This window comes from Phyllobates terribilis, unplaced genomic scaffold, assembly GCF_046119375.1.
Source record: "Phyllobates terribilis strain yellow unplaced genomic scaffold, ASM4611937v1 Scaffold_5__5_contigs__length_657084704, whole genome shotgun sequence".
Classification (NCBI taxonomy): Eukaryota; Metazoa; Chordata; class Amphibia; order Anura; family Dendrobatidae; genus Phyllobates; species Phyllobates terribilis.
Genome location: NW_027362765.1, coordinates 149,218,099 through 149,239,889, shown reverse-complemented (window position 1 = coordinate 149,239,889; position 21,791 = coordinate 149,218,099). Strand labels below are relative to the sequence as shown.

Sequence of the window (21,791 nt, the reverse complement as noted above, 5' to 3'; positions counted from 1 at the left end):
GGATAGCCCATACCTGTCTAGTTGAACCTGGAGGAGTTCCAGTCGTGACTCCACCTCTCCTGGCCGGTCATCAGGACTGAGTGGGGGATCCAGAGAATTATGCACCATAGAAATGTGTTGTGGGGCATCCGGACAAGCAGTTGAGCGTCTGTCTCCCCAGAAGCTGAACAAGTTGGGAACCTCAATAGGAGAAGCTGATTGGAGAATGTGACGACATTCAGATAAATGAATACGGTAAGAAATAAAAGAGCAATAAACTTCTGTGACAATTCAGTTGCTCTTACAAAGCATTTGCAGTGTTCACATGCAAACGCTTCTGGCGTACATGTAAAATATTCCTAAGCCCCACATTATCCGACAGAGGCCAAATGGTTACTCTTGGCCATTGGTTAGTATACGCCGATATACCTCTGTTATTCCATACACAGGCATCCAGTAAAAAATATACTGTGTTGTTACATTTTTACAAAGTATTCCTTTATAGTACTATCAGTCAAAGATAAATGTCATGAAACCGTCTCTTTGACGAACTCTGCTAACACAATAAAGACCCCAATAGACGTTACACCAAAGTCAACCAAAGCCACCAATATCGACTGATTCGACCAACAGTCTAATTTGTATGGTGATCGTCGACTTATCCCGACAGATGATTGACAGTGTAGTTAAGGATCTGACATGTCCGATTTCAAACTGCCAATCCTTTTTTTCTCTAAGCTAAGTCGCCATCAGAAAGGTCTCTATCATTGGGAACACAGGAGCACTCGGCAAAGCTAGCACTCCTGTATATTGGAGAGTTGGATGAGATACAGTAGTAGCCGGCAGGCAAACCACCATTTGTCCGAAAGGTGTCTAAAGTGTACTGGGGGTCTTAACTGTTCATGTGATTAACATGAATATCTTAATGTGATATCTGTAACAAGACTCCCCAAATTGAACATGACAATTAATTAAATTATGCAAATTGTGAGAGGCGTCTGACCGGTATCCAAGGGGTAACATTTCACCCTGTGGCGAGTGACATGTTAGGCATGTCAAGATGAGGAGACTTTTAAGCCGCAATGCTCCTCCAGGAAATATGCAAATTGTCTCTTCAGAGAGGAAGAGAACTAGAACTCTAGTGCCACCTATAGGAAGTAGCAATCCTAAAAATCAATATCGACCCTTTAACAAGCCTTGTCACATGACTTAGGATAATAGCCCAAACCAAAATCTCATTTTGCAGACACTGGGTTTCGGGGTATTGCCCCTCGTCAGTGCAAAGTGTGAGATATAGCTTGGCTGGGTGAGAGACGTCCGACCGGTATCCAAGCACTAACGTTTCTTATGGAGAGTGAAATGTTAAGCATGTCAAGGTGAGGATACTTTTAAGCCGCAATGCTCCTCCGGGAAATATGCAAATTGTCTCTTCAGAGAGGAAGAGAACTAGAACTCTAGTGCCACCTATAGGAAGTAGCAATCCTAAAAATCAATATCGACCCTTTAACAAGCCTTGTCACATGACTTAGGATAATAGCCCAAACCAAAATCTCATTTTGCAGACACTGGGTTTCGGGGTATTGCCCCTCGTCAGTGCAAAGTGTGAGATATAACTTGGCTGGGTGAGAGACGTCCGACCGGTATCCAAGCACTAACGTTTCTTATGGAGAGTGAAATGTTAAGCATGTCAAGGTGAGGATACTTTTAAGCCGCAATGCTCCTCTGGGAAATATGCAAATTGTCTCTTCAGAGAGGAAGAGAACTAGAGCTCTAGTACCACCTATAGGAAGTAGCAATCCTAAAAATCAATATCGACCCTTTAACAAGCCTTGTCACATGACTTAGGATAATAGCCCAAACCAAAATCTCATTTTGCAGACACTGGGTTTCGGGGTATTGCCCCTCGTCAGTGCAAAGTGTGAGATATAGCTTGGCTGGGTGAGAGACGTCCGACCGGTATCCAAGCACTAACGTTTCTTATGGAGAGTGAAATGGTAAGCATGTCAAGGTGAGGATACTTTTAAGCCGCAATGCTCCTCTGGGAAATATGCAAATTGTCTCTTCAGAGAGGAAGAGAACTAGAGCTCTAGTACCACCTATAGGAGTAGTAATCCTAAAAGTCAATATCGACCTGTTAACGAGCCTTGTCACATGACAAAACATGACCCAGCCAAACCAGATCTCACACTTTGCACTAACTGGGGGCAGTACCCCGAAACTCAGTGTCTGCAAATTGAGATTTTAGTTTTGGCTATTATCCTAAGTCATGTGACAAGGCTCGTAACTTCTGGTCTTCGATAATAAAGTCTGACTATTTAGTTGTCTCAAATATTAGTCACCTGAATAAGTCTCCACTGTCTCAAAGACTTTCCTGCCTCCCTCACGGCTGCTTATGTTGGCTGTCACCAAATTCACTACAGCTGGGATGAACTCTTGCTTTTCCGGAGGTGGTAACCTGTCCATACGTCCTGAGTTTAGCGGTTTGGTTTCATCATCACTGGTCTGGGAGCACGGAGTCGTGCTGCTCGCCATTTCATCCCACTGCTCTCTACTCAGCGGCCGCTGGAGATTGGTCAGCTCAGAGTATGTGTGATATTGTTCGGCATCTGAATTTACATCTTCAATGCCATCCACTAGAAGAAAATTAAAATTTTCTTAGCACATTAAGTACAAATTGTAAAAAATCATACACAAGGACAGTCATGAGAAAAAACTAAGTACACCTTCTTTGAATTCTATAGTTTTACTTTTCAAGACCATAATAAAAAAAAATCTGGTCTTTAGAAAGTCTTAAAATTAGATAGATACAACATCAGATGAACAACACATGATACATAAATAATGACGCAGTGTAATTTATCAAAGACTAGACAAAAATGTAGAAGCATGGTACTACCTCCATCTGAGTTAAGACGGTAAGTAGCAGCCAGGTGCTGCTAATAAAGTGTTTTTTATTAATTGTTCATCAGCAAGTATGACCACCTCTATAAAAGCAGAAGTTTTGGCAGTTTGCTGGTCTGGAGCATTCAGGTGTGTGTTACTGACATCAGCAATGATCTCAGAGAAGCATTTGCTGCTGACCATCAACTTGAGAAGGGTTAGAGGGCCATTTCCAAACAAATTGAAGTCCATCATTCTACAGTGAGGAAGATTATAAGTGTAAAACTTTCGAGACACTTGACAATCTTCCTAAGGGGTGAATGTTCCAGAAAATTTAGCCCAAGGTCAGACTGTCCAATACTCAATGAAATTCCAAAAAAACTTTGAGCTACAGCTCACACACTAAAGCCCTCAGAATGGTAAATGTTCAAGCTCAAGACAATACTATTAGAAAAAGACTGAAAAGTATGGCTTGTTTGGAAGGGTTAGTAGGAGAAATTTCGCCTTTTCTTTTAAAAAAATAAATACAAATTATTGCTGCATGGTCATAATGCCCTATGCCACTTTTGGCCAAAAACCAAACAAAGCATATCAGCACCTTATGCAAATTTTCAAGAACCGCAGTGGAAGAGTCATGATTTGGATTTTTTTTGCAGCCACAAGACCTTGGCACCTTCTAGTCATTGCGTTGACAATGAGCTCCTTTTTATACCAATGTATTCTAGAGTTAAATATGAGGCCATCTACCCTAAAAGCTTAACTGAAACAGGGTCATGCAACAGGACCATAATCCCAAGCACACCATCAAATCTACACAAGAATGGCTGAAAAAGAAAAGAATCAAGGTTTTGCAATGGCCTAGTCAAGTCTAGACCTCAGCCTAGTCTAAATGCTGTTGCAGGACTTGAGCAACAGCATTGTTCACAAACCTCAATGAATTTGAGCAACATTGTAAAGAAGAGTGCATTGCTTCTGCATTTTGGCCTAGTTTTTGATAAAAAAAAATAATGATATGGTGTCATTTGTCATGTGTTGTTAATTTTTAGTTGTATTTTTAGTTTTAGTTGTTTTACCTAATTTGAAAGGGAATCTGTCAGCACAGAATGACTGTTTAAACCAAGTACAGGCGTATGGTGCATCCTTGGTGTGGCCAAACATTTAAAGGAAATCTGTCAGGTGATTTTTGCGTACTGTACTAACAGTATCCTGAAGTAGGGCTTGGACAGCCCTTTTAGAAAATGTAACTTTTGCTCCATTGTCTTGCTGTAAGCCTCGTAAAATTCATAGTCGCGCCCCGGCTAGTCAAGAACATGTGAATCCAAAATGAATATTCACCCCTACCCCCGCCCATGATCCCGCCTATTCCTCTGAACCAACATCAGTGATTGGGTGCAGTCAGATTGCTGTATTACTCACCCGAGGATCGCATCACAATTCTTGGACTAGCCGTCTGACCCAATCACTGACAGCGGTGCAGACGGGTGGGTGGGATTATGGGAGGGGGTAGGGGTGAATATTCATTTTCAGATTTACATACACTTGACTAGCTGGTGCGTGACTTTGAATTTTCCGATGCTTACAGTAAGACAAAAGAGTCCACTACAGCAATAAAAGTTACATATTCTGAAAGAGCTGCCCAAGTCCTATTTCAGGATACTATTTGTATGGTACACAAAAATCACCTGACAGATCCCTTCAAGTACACCTTCCCATTGTAGGGATCCACTTTCTCAGTTAGGCATTAGGTAGCGTTCACACAGGCAATGCAGTTTGGTCCAAACAGGTGCAGTTTTATTGCTTTCATAAAAGTCCAAGGGATTCAAAAACAGAAAGAGCCTCTTCTGGGCACAAAGGTATCACATCAAATAAAAGTTCATTCAGCAGGAAACATATACTGTATGTCAGTGCTCAATCGAACAGATTACACTACTTTCTCCCAGAGCAAACTTCATACACAGAAGAAGCCTGATCCTACCAGTCTCGGTATCCTCTTCAACCCGAGCTCCAGCAGCTTCCAGCGCCAAACATAAGTCTTCAATTCCGAGCACAGTTCACACTGAACAGGCTGCAGGTTCCACACGGTTCTCTGCAGCTCTCACAAACAGACTGTTCAGCTTCCCCAGCTGACCAATGCAGTCTCTCCCTCAGCTACAGCTCACATTTTGGCTGGACACTCACCAGCTCCAGCACACTCGACTCTGCTCCATCCAGCAGACTGACACACCCAGTGAGCACAGGCCTTGGTTTTAGTAAAAAGCTAGGCAGATGAATCTAATCAAATCCTGCAGAGATAGGACTTAACCCTGTCCTACCTGGCTCTGCTACACCACCTATTTGTTGTCAGAGTTGTCAATCAAAGAAGAGAAAGGGGGTGGAGATAGAGGGAAAACAAATATATGGGAATGTGCACTTAAAGGGACTCTGTCATCAGAGAATGACTGTTCAAATCAGGTACTCGGTGCATCATGGCGTGGCAAACATTTAAGTGCACCTTCTCACCTGCTTGTTTTCCATCTATCTCCGCCCTTCTCTAGCTCTATCAAGCCAGAGCTGTCATTCGAAGAAAAGAAACGGGGAAGAGATAGATGATGGAAGTCAAGCATGTAGGAAGGTGTAGCTAAATGTTTGGCTACACCATGATGTACCGAGGATCTGTACTTGGTTTGAACAGCCCTTTTAAGACTTTCCAAAGACCAGATTGTTTTATAATGTTGTGATATGTAAAATCTTAGATTTCAAAGAGGGTGTACTTGATTTTACTCATGATTGTATATACTAATTGTTGGCTAGGGATCTAAAATCATATACCATGTTTCTTCCGGCGGCGTCCTGTTTGTTTGCATCGTCGTGGCTTACGGTAACTGCAGTTAAATTCTTCACTCCCTGGGGAACGAGGAATGCTGTCTGCCTGATGTGGGTTGGAGAAATAAAGAATAGGTTATGGACAACACAATGATGACATCTAAAATTCTTCCACAACCAGAATTGGAACAAAATGTCCAATATTTTACCAATATGCCCATGCTATCTCACTCCATGATATTCAACCCATTATGTAACCTCCTCACATCTCTTAGGTTGAAGGTGATTTCCAGGTTGCTCCAAAAGCAGTCGGTGAATGTTGGATACATGTCCAGCACCTCTAGTAGGTCTTCTCTTTGGATCTTGTGAAGGTCACAATACGTCAGAGCTCGCACATCTGCGTTTGACTTTCCAGGACGGGCATACAGACTGATCGGCTCTCCAAAGATGTCATTTTTCCCTTTAAGGAGATAATAGAAATGTCTATGGATTGTCAAAAATACATCTGTTATAGGCTGAATGTCATGAATGCTAGATTTCTAGATGTACAAACAAACCACTATAGCCACCAATAAATATGACTTTGTTAGTGTTTTCCACAAGATAAATGGCTATTGTTACCTAAAATAGCTACCACAATGTCATCCCTGAGAATCTCAATGGACCCACGAGAGATGAAGTAGAGGGTGGTGAGCACATCCCCATAGTGAACCAAGGTGTCCCCCGGTGGGGCATGTGTAGTCTTGAACTTCATGGCCAGTGCCCTCAAGCATCCTTTGGTGGCTCCCCTGAAGGCTTTACAATTTTGAAGCAGTGTTCGATTGAGGTGCAGACATATGTCCGCCTGTAGGCACTCCGGGAATCCTTTCAGCACCTGTATAGGACAGAGACAAACGGAAAGAGAGGGAAAGGTAGAATCAAAACTTGAGAAATGTGGACGGATAATAGAGGAAAAAAAAATATGTAGATTTTTAATAAGAGGTTGGATATTGAGTTTTTAAACAGGAAGACACTAATATTGGGTTTGGTCAGTTTTATATTGACCATTGATGAAATCCATTGCTCATTGAAAAGATGTGAACATATATACACATACAACAGAACAGGGGTCAATGGCAGCATTATAGTAATATGCCTAGATGGGATGTGAAATGGATGCGTACAGATTTAAAGAAAAGACAATAAAAGGGTTGAGTAGTTTAGAAAATAATTTTATATACCCTATTAGGGGATTCCGAGTTAATAGAGTTGGGTTCTCTGTTCAGGATCCTCGTCTCTTGGACAGAGTGGAGAGTGGCTACAAAGAGCGTCTCTTGCTCTGGAGGACCTGTCCTGTCCTGCATTACACAAACCATTGATTTGAATGGGCACTGTGTAATTCTTAATTTCACCTGTGGTGGCACTGCAGGGAAATTACACATTTTATGTCAGGTTTCCTTACAGATTACAGCTGATCACTGTGGGTTCCTTCGGGGGGAAACTTTGTGATCAGCATATAGATCAAGGGACTTTTCTAACTACATATTGATGGAATGATGTACATCAAGAGGGGATTTGGGTGGGATTTATGGTTGAATAAAAGGCAATGAGATGACGATTGGATAAATGGAAGTCAACTAGAAAAAGGAAAAGTTCCATAGTTATAATATGTAGAGAAGTTAGGGTTGCAAAGGTGTGGAAGGAAATAAGGACATTAGATAGGACACAGGAAATCCGATCTACATAATTATATATATATAATTGTATATAATATAATTGTACAGAGAAGAAATAGATGCATTGGAAAGATGTGAAGTGGACATGGGGCCTGGTGTGGAATATTGATCAGTGGGTTGATGTCTACAGGGATTTGAAAAAAGAAAATGCATAACTGAGACTTGACCAAACATCTGGGTTCATGTATTAAAACTGGGGAATGACTGGTAGGAAATGGATTGGTCTGTAAGACCTGTCTTAGCACATGAAGGCCCCTTGTCTTTTGGTGACAAATTAGATCTGTAAAAAAAACAAGCAAAAGAAAAAACAACTGCATATTATCCTCAACAGGGATCCATTTCTTGGGAAAAGTGTCCACTTATACCATACCACATACCTGAGCTATAAGAAGTGGTGTAATTGCCATGGTCTACAACCACTGCAATATTTATGCTTCCTCTTCCTGTTCCTTTTAAAGTGGTTTTCCGTTCATAATTTTTGAAATGCTGCGGGCTTGGAGAGGTTAAAAATACCAAAAATAGCAATGCTCACTCTCCACAGGTCCGTTTCTACTCCCAGTCTTTGGTGACAGGCTGCAGCGGTGACACCACAACTACATCACATATGCCGTCTACACGGACATAACCGCTTAGCCCAGTGATTGTAGCATTAAAGTTTGGTTTTATCATGACATCACTGCTGCAACTTGTCAACAAAGATCAGGGACAGCGGTGGAGAGGCCTTGACGGACTTGCGGATGGCCAGTATCGCTATTTTTGGTATTTTTATTTTCCCCAAGTCCATAGAATAAAATAGGATAAAATAATGATGAATGGAAAATCGGTTTTAAGATTTTGGAATATCTATATATGTTAATAAGACCGCAGGGCTCATGTAAAGTCCACTACCTTGTCAACTATGATATTGTTGAGTATCACATATGGGTCATTCATTTCTAAAAGCAGCTGACTGATCAGACCTGTAAGCATTGATGAAGGACTCAACTTTTCAGCAGGTTATTAAACCTGATGTCTGAGCAAATGTGAATTCATCCTGTTGTGTTAACCCTTACTTGCTGAACACATAGGGACCTTAAAAATAAGGTAAGGAGAGGTAGCTTATATTCCAGTTTATTTCTGAACTTGGTTTGATACATAGACCAATTATGAGGACCAAGTACTGTACATTACTGAGATGGTAAGCTTCAATCATTGGTCTGCATCTCTCATCTGCATGCGTCATAATCAATATACGGATATTGGAGGATCTCAAGTCCAATGCTGTCGTCCACTATCAATGCCAATGACGTGGTAATGTGGGTCTTCTACCATTAAACCACAACCAAGTAGGACCTTTTCCTAGATAATGATATAAAGATAATTATAATACCCCATTATCCTGTATATAGATTGTAATTTCAGGGTATACACAAAGGTATGCCACAAATTATTGCCATGTCTTCTCCTGTCATAAGGGCCAGTAATTCCTGCCAGAGAACGAAATTGGTGGCAGAGGAGCGTGTTTAAGGTAGGTGTTCCTCTAAGTTTTGAGGCGGGCAATGTTCTAGGGTCACTGTGTATGGCTGAAAACGGTTTGGGGTTGTTGTGTCTGGTGGTGCACTGAAAAACTGTAGTTGGCGCAGGATTTGGGGGTGTTGTGGCTAGCAATGCTCTGGGAAAACTGTAGTTGGTGAAGGACTTGGGGGAGTTGTAGCTGCCATTGCTCTTGGGACATTGGAGCTGGTTCCGTGCTTGGGACAATGTGTCTGGTAATGTTATTGGGGCATTTTGGCTGGCATTGCTCTGTAAAGAGGGCATTGTAGTTGGCAAATGTATAAGGGCATTGTGGTAAACAGTTTAATAGAGACACTGTTGATTGAAAATATTTCAGGTGCACTGTGGTTAGAAGGTTTCTGGGCACCGTTGTGGCCTTGTTTTATGGTGCACAGATAACACAATTGAAGGGAAAGTTATCATCTGAAAACAACCTCTTATTTTATTTATTTTTTGTGTTAAATGTATTTTTGAAACATTTTGGTAATGTTTTTACATTTTACAATCTTGCAATTTTCCCACTTGGCTATTTCAGACTTGTAGTTCCTGTTCTTTACAGAACACTTTGTAGAAGTCTCATTCGCATGACATACCGGATTACAGTGACAGGTAACACCTCTATACACCGCTGATAGAACAGGATCCACCAATCACAATAAGAAATGTCACAGCTCCTCCTCCTTTCACAATAACCTCTGCACACGCTCATTAGATGCTCCAATACAAAAGATAGGGCCAGAGTCAGTCTATAGCTGCTAATGAACTCGTGGATTTTCTGAAAGAACAGGAAGTATAAGTATGGAATGACTCCAGTGGACAGTGTGAAAATTGCAAGATTACTATTTTTCTTTAATACAGATCGTGATATGAAAAATTAAAACCGTTACCAACATTTTTCCAAAATACTTTTAACATGAAAACTTATTTTAAATTTTTCTGATTATCATTTTCTGATGACACATTCCCTTTAAGGCTACTTGAGTGAAGTATATGCTTCAGTTAGGCACTGACTGTAGATCTACAGATAGATATGAGATATTAGGTATGAGATAAATCTTAGTATAGAAAGGTGATAGAAAAATGCAAAGATAGATCGATCTTTTCTGATCTGTTGGTCTATGATCCTTTATTACTGATGCTAATTCTCTTCATTAACATTGGGTTTCAATGCTGATCAATAACGTAACAGTCATTGTGAATTTACTACATTTTTGATGGGGTTGACATTTCCAAAATTCCCTTATTTTTTACAATTTTTGATCTAGAGCATTATATGACTGTATAATCTGCTAATCCAAAAAAAGGAGGATTAACTTCTGCCCAGTAAATAGTATTTGTCATGCACACTGAGGGTTATCTTTGGCGATCTGATCTATGTGTATTATAAATGATTATGGAAGTCAGTGTCAGTGTATGTTATGTCATGGACGACACTCGGCCCGCAGCTGTGGAATGACCTTGCATTAATGCTCGCTGTGCAATCCCCCTGTCAATAAGTCACCACTCCTGGGCCATCATATGAGATGCACGGCAGTTCCATGCTACCAGCTGACCGACATGGAGCAGGAAGGAAAGTTTATGCCCTTGCCTGGCAGATGATCTTTGCTTGAGATCCAGCCGCGGGATGAATATTAGCCTTTCAAAGGGAAGAGAAACCATGAGGCCCTGGCAGAGTACAACATCCAACACCATCCCAATATAATCCTAGGCAAACTGTATGGGTTCAATGAACACAGGAATCCTGTAAAGACAAGATCACAACACACACACAGGATCCCTATCACACTCACACCGTTCTAATATACCAAAATCTAGTAATCACCAAAAAAGTCAAGATGTTAAGAATTCTCTTCCGCCATTTCTTCGTCATATCTGTTCTGTGTAGCGCTGGTCGACAACTGATAGAGCTTCTACATGGTTGTAAAAGGTTGACTTTTATGATGGATTATCAACCATCTTTTCCAGACTTCACAATGACAAATCTCTAGACAAAAAAACTGGAAGCAAATGGGTTAATCTGCGCTGCCGTCGAGGAAGAATGGAGGGACGCAGATCCAAGTTTAAGCGGTTTATTCGTCAACGCGTTTCAAAGTTTTACTTCTTCTTCATCAGGACAAACCATGATCTTTGAAACGCATTGACGAATAAACCGCTTAAACTTGGATCTGCATCCCTTTATTCTTCCTTGACAGCAACGCAGATTAACCCATTTTCTTCCAGTTTTTTGTCTTCCGATTTTCCTCGTGGGTCTGCAGCAGCATTAAAGAGGTTTTCCCTCCAACAAAAGTTCATTTTAATCAATAGATCTTGGAATGATAAGTTCCACTATTGGATGTGTTTAAATAAAATGTTCCTGTGCTGAGATAATCTTATAAATGTGCCCCTGCTGTGTACTGTGTAATGGATGTGTCTCACTGTGCAGGAACATGGTCTGATCATGCCACATCTCCTGGGTAAGGGAGGAAGGAAAAGAGTATACAGACATTACAGCAGATGATCACAGCTGATTGTTTCTTTGAAGTAAAACATTGTTTAAAAACAGGCAGTGAAATGTCTTACCTCACAAAAAGAATCAGCTGTGATCCCCTGCTGTAATGTCTGTACACTCTTTTTCTTCCTCCTCTGTCCAGGAGATGTAGTATTATCAGACCGTGTTCCTGTACGGTCAGACACAGCCATTACACAGTACACAGCAGGGGCACATTTATAAGATTATCTCAGCACAGGGACATTTTATTTAAACACATCCAATTGTGGAACCTATTATTATTGCAAGATCTATTAATTAAAATGAACTTTCGTTCGTGGGAAAACCCCTCACACAACCAGGTGAGCACCATTGTGCATGTTCCTTAAACATTGTTAACTCAGCCAGGACCCTATTTGCGCTTTTAATCCTTTCCTCTTCATTATAATGTCAAATCTCTGACACATTTGTGTTGATACACAAACTACGTATGTTTGGTGGATTTGGGAATGCTGCACGTTAATCCTTTCCCAAAAACAGATAGAAGAAACGGCTATAGAGGACCATAACTTACCATAAATATGTATTTTTTACACCTGGTATAAATGCCGCTGTACTCCTGAATCTGGCGTTGTTTTTCTTTTGTTCCTGTGTCTCTGCTTTCCTGAAATATGGCCCCTTCTTCCTTATACGTAAATCTAGTCTATTTTAGCCAAGTTGGTGTGGTCCTCAAGAACACTCCAGTAGAATCGATGACTAGGCCGACTTCTCTAACAAAAGACTAGATTTACACAAAAAGATAAGGAGGCCTCAGTAACGCAGAGACGTAGGAGCAAAAGGAAAACATCACCAGATTCAGGAGAACAGTGGCATTTACACCAGGTAAGGAGACTTACATACTTATGGAAAGTGACAGATCCTCCTTAACAGATTCTAACAACTTGACCAGGGGGTAAATAAAAAAAAACATATTTAGGGAAGGTTTTTAAGAATATTTTTTAATGGTAAATGTAAAGTAAATGTCCTATCTTCTGACATGTAATGGGCTATGATAGGAAATAGTATTAGTGGCATCTTAGTGTGAAGCCACCCCACCAAATGCTTAAAGTGTTATTCCCCAAAAAAAACAAGTTATCCCTTATCCATAGGATAGAGGATAATTTGCTGATGGCTGGGCCCTGTGACCATGTGTGATCCCAAGATTGGTGCTTTGAAATCCCAAGAATGGGGCTCTGCAGTCACATTCTGAGTGGCTGCAGAGCCCCGTTGTTGGGATAGCTTGGGGTTCCAGTGAAAAGACCCCCACTGATCAGCAAGTTATCCCCTTGAAATAAAGTGGCCTGAGGCATCCTTCTAAGAACTGCGCCTCTTAGGCTCTCTTTGGCTATGCTCAACTTTAATTGGGAGTGAGCACCAGGGAATGGCTGTACAGTATTGCTGCCAAGCTAACCTGATGGGTGCTGCAGGAGCATGGTCCTCGGAAGGCCCCAGGCCCCTGCTGTAGCCCCCTTTCATTAGTGATTTGAGGGGGTCTAAGATACTATTTCCAGATAACATTTTATGACAGGTCAGAAAATTGGACACCATTTACTTTACTGTCTATTTTTCCTGCACATACCACATTCCCCTTTAGGAACAGACATAAAAATGTCACTCACCTTTCTGGCACAAAAAAACACATTAAGGTTATTAAGTAATACACTTAATATATGTATTTACATTCCCCAAACACAATATCTGCATGCAGACTAAACAAGAAACACGACAGAGAGACAACGTATATACGGGAGCACTGGTCTATGGTCTAACACAGGTACTGCACACAGACAGGATTCCTGAAGATGTGGTGATAGTCCCAATGACTGCGGGATGCTGAGATGTCACCTGCAACCGATCCTCTGTATGGCCAACATTGGTGAATGGTTGTAGTAATTTTCCTAATAGATTATTTCTCACTGCAAAAACTTACATGAAGAAATGCTCCCCATTGTTACTCCCTTCAAGAAGACTTATTTGTCAACTATGAAAACATCACCATTATGTTCATTCACTGTAGCTACGATATACACTATAGTGCTTCCTACCTCTGTATAGTTTTTCTCCACCCTGGAATATTTACTTGGGTCTAGACTGCTGTTTGAAGGGTCAGCTATAATAGTCTTTTCCCTGGCTAACAAAACAGTGCCTTTTTACATAAAAATACATCTATTTTTTTATTTCATTAGGTGGCTATAAATATTAGAGCAAAGTTAGCCAACGCCACCAATTTTGGTAGGGCATACTTAATATGTATAGGGAACCTCCAAATTCTCTCCCAAGAGATGATAAGTAAATAAGAAATAAGAATAGGGCATGTTGAAATTAAAAAGGACCTTTTCCCAATTTTTTTATGTTGAACTGGACACACGATGTAATAGTGGCTGCAGTGCGGAATAATATATTTATTTATTTTTAATATCGCCTCTCCATTTCGGAAATATTAGAATTCAAAATATTTGGCACCTAATGAGTTAGCTTTTGTTAAGTCCAAGTGGGCTTATTTTATTGTTTGCACTGGGGGCATGTACTTCTTCTTCCTGTGTGATGCTGACCAATCATAAGCAACACAGCAGAAAAAGAACACACCCCCACTATAGCTTAGGTTTCTTGTGTATGATTATAAAGTGCTAGGAGATTACTTTGAGCACAACAGACATAAGTGTGACCCATCTCAGGACAAGCAGGAGGTTAGACCAGGAGATCAGAACTGTATTGTTACATCTCACACACTGAGAAACCGGCTCTAAGCTATGCTGGGGGCGTGTTCTTTTTCCTCTGTGTTGCTGCCTGCTTATGATTGGTCAGCATCATACAGGGAGAAGAAGTACACACCCCCAGTGAAAAACATCTGATAACACCCACTTGGACTTAACAAAAGTTAACCAATTTGATGCCAAATACTTTTATGGCCAATATCTCCACAACGGAGAGGCAAAATTAAAAAAAAAAGTTTTATTCCAGTCTGCAGCCACTATTATATTGTGTGTCTGGTTCCACGTGAATAATTTGGTGAAAGATCCTCTTTAAATGCCTGATCCTTTTGTTCTCAGGGAAGCAGAACACCAGAGGTGTTTGGCAGTGGCTCCCTCCCGCCACATTCAAAACACAAGGATGCTTGGCTGAGCTGAGCATGCATTTGTAGAAGGGATTGCGAGGAACAGCTGTCAGTCAGCAACTATTAATCGCTTATGGGCACCTTTACCCTAGCAAGGACACAGTTTTGATAGCTCTGTATAGGGAACACCTTGCAAACAACAGTATATACAGTATGATATTTGACCTTTCTGAACCACTGTGAGTATACACTGGGTGGAAAATAGTGCTGAATGTTCTTACTGGATTCAGTCTTTAGATGCTATGAATTAATTTCTTGTCCATTCATTAGTAGAAAAATTGTTTGATCTTGAAACAGGGATCAGTGTCATCAGCTTGATGAATGGTAAGTAAGAAGGATGTTGTCTGTGGGTGAAGATGGGTATTCTGCTTCCTATACTGCAATAAAAAGCTAATTCAGAATCCATTAGAGTAAGCAGATGCAAATTTTATAAGCCCAAGTGTTGCTACCCCTCTATATAATAAAAAATTTATCTCTATAAATCTCAGTGGTAAATCAAATACATTAAAGGGATATTCCTAGCTTCATAGATGGATATTTTCAGATACTGCTTGAAAATCAGACACCTTTGCAATTTATTGTCTTTTAAAGTTTGCAGCTGTTTTTCCAGATAGTAACACTTTTCTTTTGTTAACAGCACAGGAGACTGACCACCGCTGCTGTCTAGTTTGTAATCACTATACTAATGCTGGCTGATATTAGGAGGTAACAACACGCTCCAGGGATCCTGGACAGCTTCAAAACAATGCTTCCAAGTGCAATAAAAAAGAGCTTGTAAGCACTGTCTATGTTCTGCTGTCTAGCTGTGGTGGTCGGTCCCTAAGGCAACGAGCTGTAAATAAAAGAAAAGTGTTAATATCTCAATAACAGCTGGATTTAATTAGTAGTAAATTGCACAATTGCTTTCATTTACAAGCACTATCCGACAATACCTATTTTTGAAGATGGGAATAAACCTTTAACGGCCAATACACAAGATTGGTCCAGTCTATCTATTTTTAATTTGACGTGCCTAAAGGTGGAGATAAGAAGAGACATTGGCAAGCAAGGGAGCCTAGAATGGCAAAATAGAGATATATTCTCCTAATGGGATTGTTGGGTATCATAGGTGGATATGTCATAAGTGATTCCCTTTTTTTGTGTGGTTATGTTAGAATAGATTGGAGATTTACCAACAGGACCCCAACTATCACAGGTCTTTAATAATAAAAGACTTCTTATATGGACCAAAGGGACATTTTTGGACCCCCTAGATTCCTGGGTCTAGGTGCGACTGCAATGCCTGCACCCACTATAGTTACCCCCTGTCTGGCTGCCATGTCAGTAGTAAGGGACACATGCATGATGTGCGTGGCCTACTAATCAGAAGCGGCGCCAGGGATGTTGACAGATAGGAGGAGGTTTGCAGAGCTCCTGTCTGGCAGCCATTGACCACTGATGATCAAGATCTTGTGAATCTTTGCTCATCTCTACCCAGCATGCCATACTTCCACAATATTTCTGTAATGACACCACTTGTTACTATTCTTCTATGCTACAAATATTATGGGGCTCAGATTAATTCATCTCTGATAGAAACAGTGGAGAAGATAAATGTTTTATCACATAGTCCAGGAGGTGAAGCAACCTCTCCTCTTGATAAAATGGCCCAGTTACAAAACCACATACGGAAACCATAAGATAACGCGTCAGAGAGCGATGTGTTATTTCTTCCTGCACTGATCGTACCAAAATAATTATAAGGATGATTAAATTGGAGCTAGTCTATTTTATTTGCTGTCATATTTCTGCTCGGCCTGTCGTCTCTGCAGACATTCTATAAAACATAGATTATTTACTAGTCTCTAGAAGCCGCACTGCGGGGAGATTTACTGTATACAAGTTGTATATTCCCTATGGGATTAATTCCGCTACAGTGAGAACTTTATTTCATTATTGGAGCAATGACTTGAATAGTAACCAACTAGACTTTAACCCAACTCGACTATAATCTTATATATATATGGGAAAAGCAGGTACAGAGACCAGGTGTATAGATTTCTACTTAGTAGTAAGGACTATATAGACTGTACATATGTAGGAATAACATATGACAAAAACACCCTGAATGGATACTACAATTAAACTCCACTTAAACTTCCCAAAAATAATTTTTGACTGTTCATCTGCTGACTAAGTTTACATTTTGTCCAAACCATTCCCTTAATAGTCTGGGGTGCTGATCTCTGGGGTTCTGATTCTGGAGAGCTTCTTTACGGAAATGTTTTGTCCATAAAAGCGACTCTCCAGTCGAAACTTAAATTTCCCTGCACATGTCACATTTTTAGTGAACATACCTGGTGCTTTCCTGATGAAGGATCCCGCTGCCGGTACTCTGTTCTAGCTCACGCTGCTCTTCTTCAAGTCATGATCTCATGGATGCTGGGCCTATCCAAGGGCAGTAGAGGGGGTGGCGGTGTGTCTTTAACTACTGTGTTTTCCAATGTGCTTTTTAATGCAGTGATGGCCATTTTGAACAAGAACATCAAGGGGCCAAAACAGAGGAATTGTGGCAGGATGCTTCATAACTGCAGAACCAGGTATGTTCACTATACATGTGCCATGTATAATGACAATTTAGGTTCAACTTGAGCTTCACTTTAATACCTGAGTCGAAAAGAAGGTCACCAAAGACTACAACATTCCCATAATGTCAGATCTGTGCTCCTAGTGATTTTTAGTGCTGCTTCTCAAAATGAAAAATTTGGCAAACATCAGCATAAATCTTGTCTTCATGAGCCTTTTTGATCTGGTAGCAAAAGTCTTTACTCCAGTTAAATAGGAGATGTCCTTGAAAAGTGGTAAGATATCTTTCTGGCTCTACTTTTTTTTTCCAATCGTGTGTAAGTCCGCTGTGAAGAACAAATTTCTAAAAACAATTTTTTTTTGTTATGTAAGAATTAGATGGTAACATGTACTCACCGCATTCATATCGATGCCATTGGTGTAGGACCAAGCATGCTGGAAATACTCCTCCAGTCGCTGTCTCAGTGGGTTGGGGATCTGATGGAAGCGGATAAACTCTTTCACGCGTAACATCTGGGTGTGGTAACGGGCAGTGCCAGAGTACAAGCGCTGGATAATGGCGGAGACATTGCCAAAGATACTGGCATACATGAGAGCTGAGAGAGACAAATATGAGAGGTGTAATATTCAGGAATTCAGAAGTCAGCTCAGGGACTAATAAGTATGTTTCTTCACCCCACTAATCCAACCCAAACTGAGCACACAAGGGTCTGGGCAGTTGCCCTCACAAGCAGTGTCGGACTGGGATGCCAAGGGCCCACTAGTAACCAACTCTAGGGCCACACTTTTCAGCTACATGCAAATGTGACACTATCCTCAATCACAAATTTATATAACAATGACCTGGCTAGATTGTTAGATTAATAAGATGCTGCCTTTGCCTGTACATAGTGATTCAAGTATATAGTTCTAAGTACTGCTCATATAAGTGGGTGGTGGCCCACCGGAGGATTCTCCTGTTCTCCTGTGGGCCAGTCCATGCCTGCTCACTAGACTGTGTTTGGTATTACAGCCCATCCCCATTCATGTGAGCTTCAATTTTTTTCATTTGGGCATCACCACATCCAGAGAGCTATAGCTCCCATAATGATTTTTGTCCCATTAGGGGACTTCCGAATGCAATCTGCTGAACATTTCAATAATGCTTCAGAGTACCAAAGCAACCTTGCCTGTCAGTCTGTGCATTTGACATAATCTAATAGGCGTACAGCCATTGTAGGCTTGGGGAATTTGTTAGGCCCCAACACCTTGGCAACCCATCCAACCCAATAAGTCAGTTTTTCACACATGAGTTTTATACATGTTTTTCATAGATAGAACTTGTACCTATAGTAGTCTATAGGGTTTTTCACATGTCCATGTATTTTTGAGTTTGAATGGTGCACGCAAAATCATGTAGACATGTCCAATTTCGATATGATTCATGGATCAAAACTCACCAATGCAATGCAATTTTCAATGATCCTTAAAAAAATTGGACAGCACTCGGATGGTAAAAACTGACACAGTGACCAAACTACGATGAAGCTCTGATCAAAAACAATGATGGATTCTCTCATCCTGTCTGCTCCAAACAAAGCTTACCTGTCGATCACCGCTAGGCTCCATCAGTGATCGCACAGGCAAAGCTGAGACATGTACATCATTTAATGGGTTAAGGAGTTGTATGATAAAAACATGGCTGATTTTTTTGCAAAAACAATGCAACATTTCTTGTTTAAGTTACTAAGGCTAAGATGCAATAACACAAACAGCCTATGTGTATATAGGTATTTTGTGGTTATTGGGGTATTAATATGCATAGTATCAAATAACAGACCCATAATGAAAAATAACCCCAATTTGCTAAGACTGATCAAACCAATTCCTATAGGTCAGAACCGATCTGAAACAGGCGATTATTGTGAAATACCACAAGGTACCACCTTATGGCTATAGCTACGTTCCAGTATGCATCTGGGAATAACATTTTCCAACTGTTTCTTACCTCCAATCAGCATGACACATATAGAGAAGATCTTCTCTGAATTGGTGTTAGGGGAGACATTTCCAAATCCGACACTGGTCAGACTGCTGAACGTGAAGTACAGAGCTGTCACATATTTGTCCTTGATGGAAGGCCCTGAACCCATATCAGTGTCATTATAGCTTTTTCCAATTTGGTTGGCCAAATTATCCAGCCAACCAATTTTGTGCTCCATGTAGGGTCTCTCTACGTTGCCAATAGCATACCAGATGCAGGCGAGCCAGTGGGCTATGAGGGCAAAGGTGCACATGAGAAGGAACAAGACAGCGGCTCCATATTCAGAATACCGGTCCAACTTCCGGGCCACACGCACTAGACGCAACAAACGTGCCGTCTTCAGAAGGCCAATCAGAGTGGTTGTCTGTAGGAAAAACAGAAATAATCAGCATGTTATGTGTCCTTAACTAAAAACAAAGCATGACAGTCTCTGAAAAAAATAATATTAGTAAAGGTATTGAATTATACCTTAAAGTTGACCTGTGAATAGATCAGAAGTGGCCAGTTTTTGCCGTTATTTTATTCCTACTGTTCCCCCTTGTATTCTGGTTTTTGTTTTTTTGTTAATTCACTGTGAGGTTCCAGAGGGATGGGCTTTTATATTTAGGAGTTTTATTTTTACGGCTTTCATTATATGGTTAAAATGACCAGGCGATTTGATTATTAATGTCGGTACCATTACAGAGATAACAAACAGGTATAGTGTTTTTTTAAGTCGTAAAAAAATTCAGAAATTTGTAAAAAAAATAAAATAAAAAATATGCTTTTGTTGCCAGTATCAGGGACCTGTAACGTTTTCATTTTTCAGTCAGTGGGGCTGTGTAGGGGCTTGTTTTTTTTGCCCTGAGATGACATTTTTATTGATACCATTTTGGGGCACATATAATGTTTTGAGCACTTCTTATTGCATTTTTTTTTGCAGTGGCTGAATAAAAACAAAATTCTAGGGATTTCATTTTTTTCTCATTATGGCATTTAACAATCGGGTTAATCAATTTTATATGTTGATAGATCAGACTTTTATGGATGTGGAGATACCAAATATACAGTATGTTTTTTTTATTTCTTTATCTTTAATGGGGTAAAAGGTGGGAGATAAAAATTGTATGCAATTCACATCACATGGATATACTATCACATAGAGTGACTGCAGACTTTTATCAAAGACCAGACAACCTCTTTAATATGTTCCTTGACTGCTGCTACCAAAAGGAATGGTCTTCTTTAGTTCTGTGGTACACGGACATCATTATAAACTGCAGCAGTCGAAAGGTTGCATTGATAAAACTGTTGGGGTTGTCTCATAGAAGGCCAATCATTGGGGGAAGTGGCATCATTATTGCCAGTATTACCCCTATCAGATTAATTAAATTTCTCCAAAACCGCCTGACTTCAGGTGAAGATGGGAGCCTTTATCCTGTCATAACTTAAAACATACATCAAGTTCAATCCTCAGGTTAAATTCCCATGGTGCTCCTCCTAACACTAATGGGACATAAACGGTAGATTACCGTTAGGAGGAGCATGATTTATATGTACATACATGGAAATGATCCAGTGTGATCAACTCTGTATAAGCCATACATAAAACTGTGGACCAGATCATAGGGTAGAATAAATGGGCTTTGAATAATGTTCATAGTGGTGGGGGCGAATAGGGGAAAGGAAAGGCGTCAGCCCCGATGAGTTTCTCCTTACTTATTGCATAACTAAAATGACCATTATGGTTATCTGTGCAGCTTGGTGGCTCAGTGGTTAGCACTTTTGCTTTGCAAGGACAACATCTGAAAGGAGTTTGTATGTTCTCCCCATGTTTGCGTGGGTTTCCTTCGGGTTCTCCGGTTTCCTCCACACTCCAAAGACATACTGATAGGGAATGTAGATTGTGAGCCCCAATGGGGACAGCGCTGATAATGTCTGTAAAGCGCTGTGGAATATGATGGCGCTATATAAGTAAGCATAATAAATAAATTATCACTTGAGGACTACCTGGTCCATAAGCCCAATTAGATATCATAGAGGCGGTCCACAAATTGGTACCTCCTGAATACGGATGGCCATATATTAGATATAACTTGTCCAAACTTGGCAGGATCGGCTGTTGATTTAATGTGTATTGGCGCTTCCTGACTGTCCCCAATGTCAGATGTCAGGCTGAATAAGAATTGGCATGTTGGATTTTAAAATGCCATGTTCACTCAGGAGATAAGTGACTGCCAGAGAGGGAATTCACTGTATGCCTTAATGCATTCTAGGCCAAGATGACAGCTATTGAATGTGTATGGCCTGTGGTGAGCCGATAATCAGGGACAGTTTTAGACAAAGTGGAACCCTGGGCAAAAGTTAAAAGTGGGGCCCCAAATGCTAACATATTGCACCAGCACATAGAAACATTTAGGCTGCATTTAAGTGAGCTGAGTTCAGGCCATTAAACGAGCGCAATCGACAATATTTAAATAGTTTGGCGTTTGTTTCCCGGCCTCTTTACATAGGATGACGAAGAATGATGGGCACAGAATGATCACTAATAGATAATTTTGTCTCCATACAGCATCATGTTATCAGCAGCAGATTGGCAGTTTACACTAGCCGATGTGATGCTGAGAACAATGAATGTTGTTCTGGCATAAATAATCATCCGATGAATGAGCAGCATTTTGCTTGTTTGTTGGG

At 40.6% G+C, this 21,791-nt stretch overlaps 1 protein-coding gene across 3 annotated transcripts in view; it reads right to left on the bottom strand.

The window, feature by feature from the left end:
* The window catches only part of KCNH6 (potassium voltage-gated channel subfamily H member 6), a 322,142-nt gene that overhangs the window by 4,725 nt on the left and 295,626 nt on the right, over nt 1-21,791 (bottom strand). For all 3 annotated transcript variants that reach the window (XM_073683164.1, XM_073683165.1, XM_073683166.1), the window contains 7 exons: nt 19,083-19,482; nt 17,492-17,691; nt 6,283-6,535; nt 5,928-6,121; nt 5,668-5,767; nt 2,319-2,612; nt 14-194 (listed from right to left, as the gene is read on the bottom strand). In XM_073683164.1, the coding sequence (XP_073539265.1) occupies nt 14-194; nt 2,319-2,612; nt 5,668-5,767; nt 5,928-6,121; nt 6,283-6,535; nt 17,492-17,691; nt 19,083-19,482 (1,622 nt within the window). The remainder of the gene's footprint in view (nt 1-13; nt 195-2,318; nt 2,613-5,667; nt 5,768-5,927; nt 6,122-6,282; nt 6,536-17,491; nt 17,692-19,082; nt 19,483-21,791) is intronic.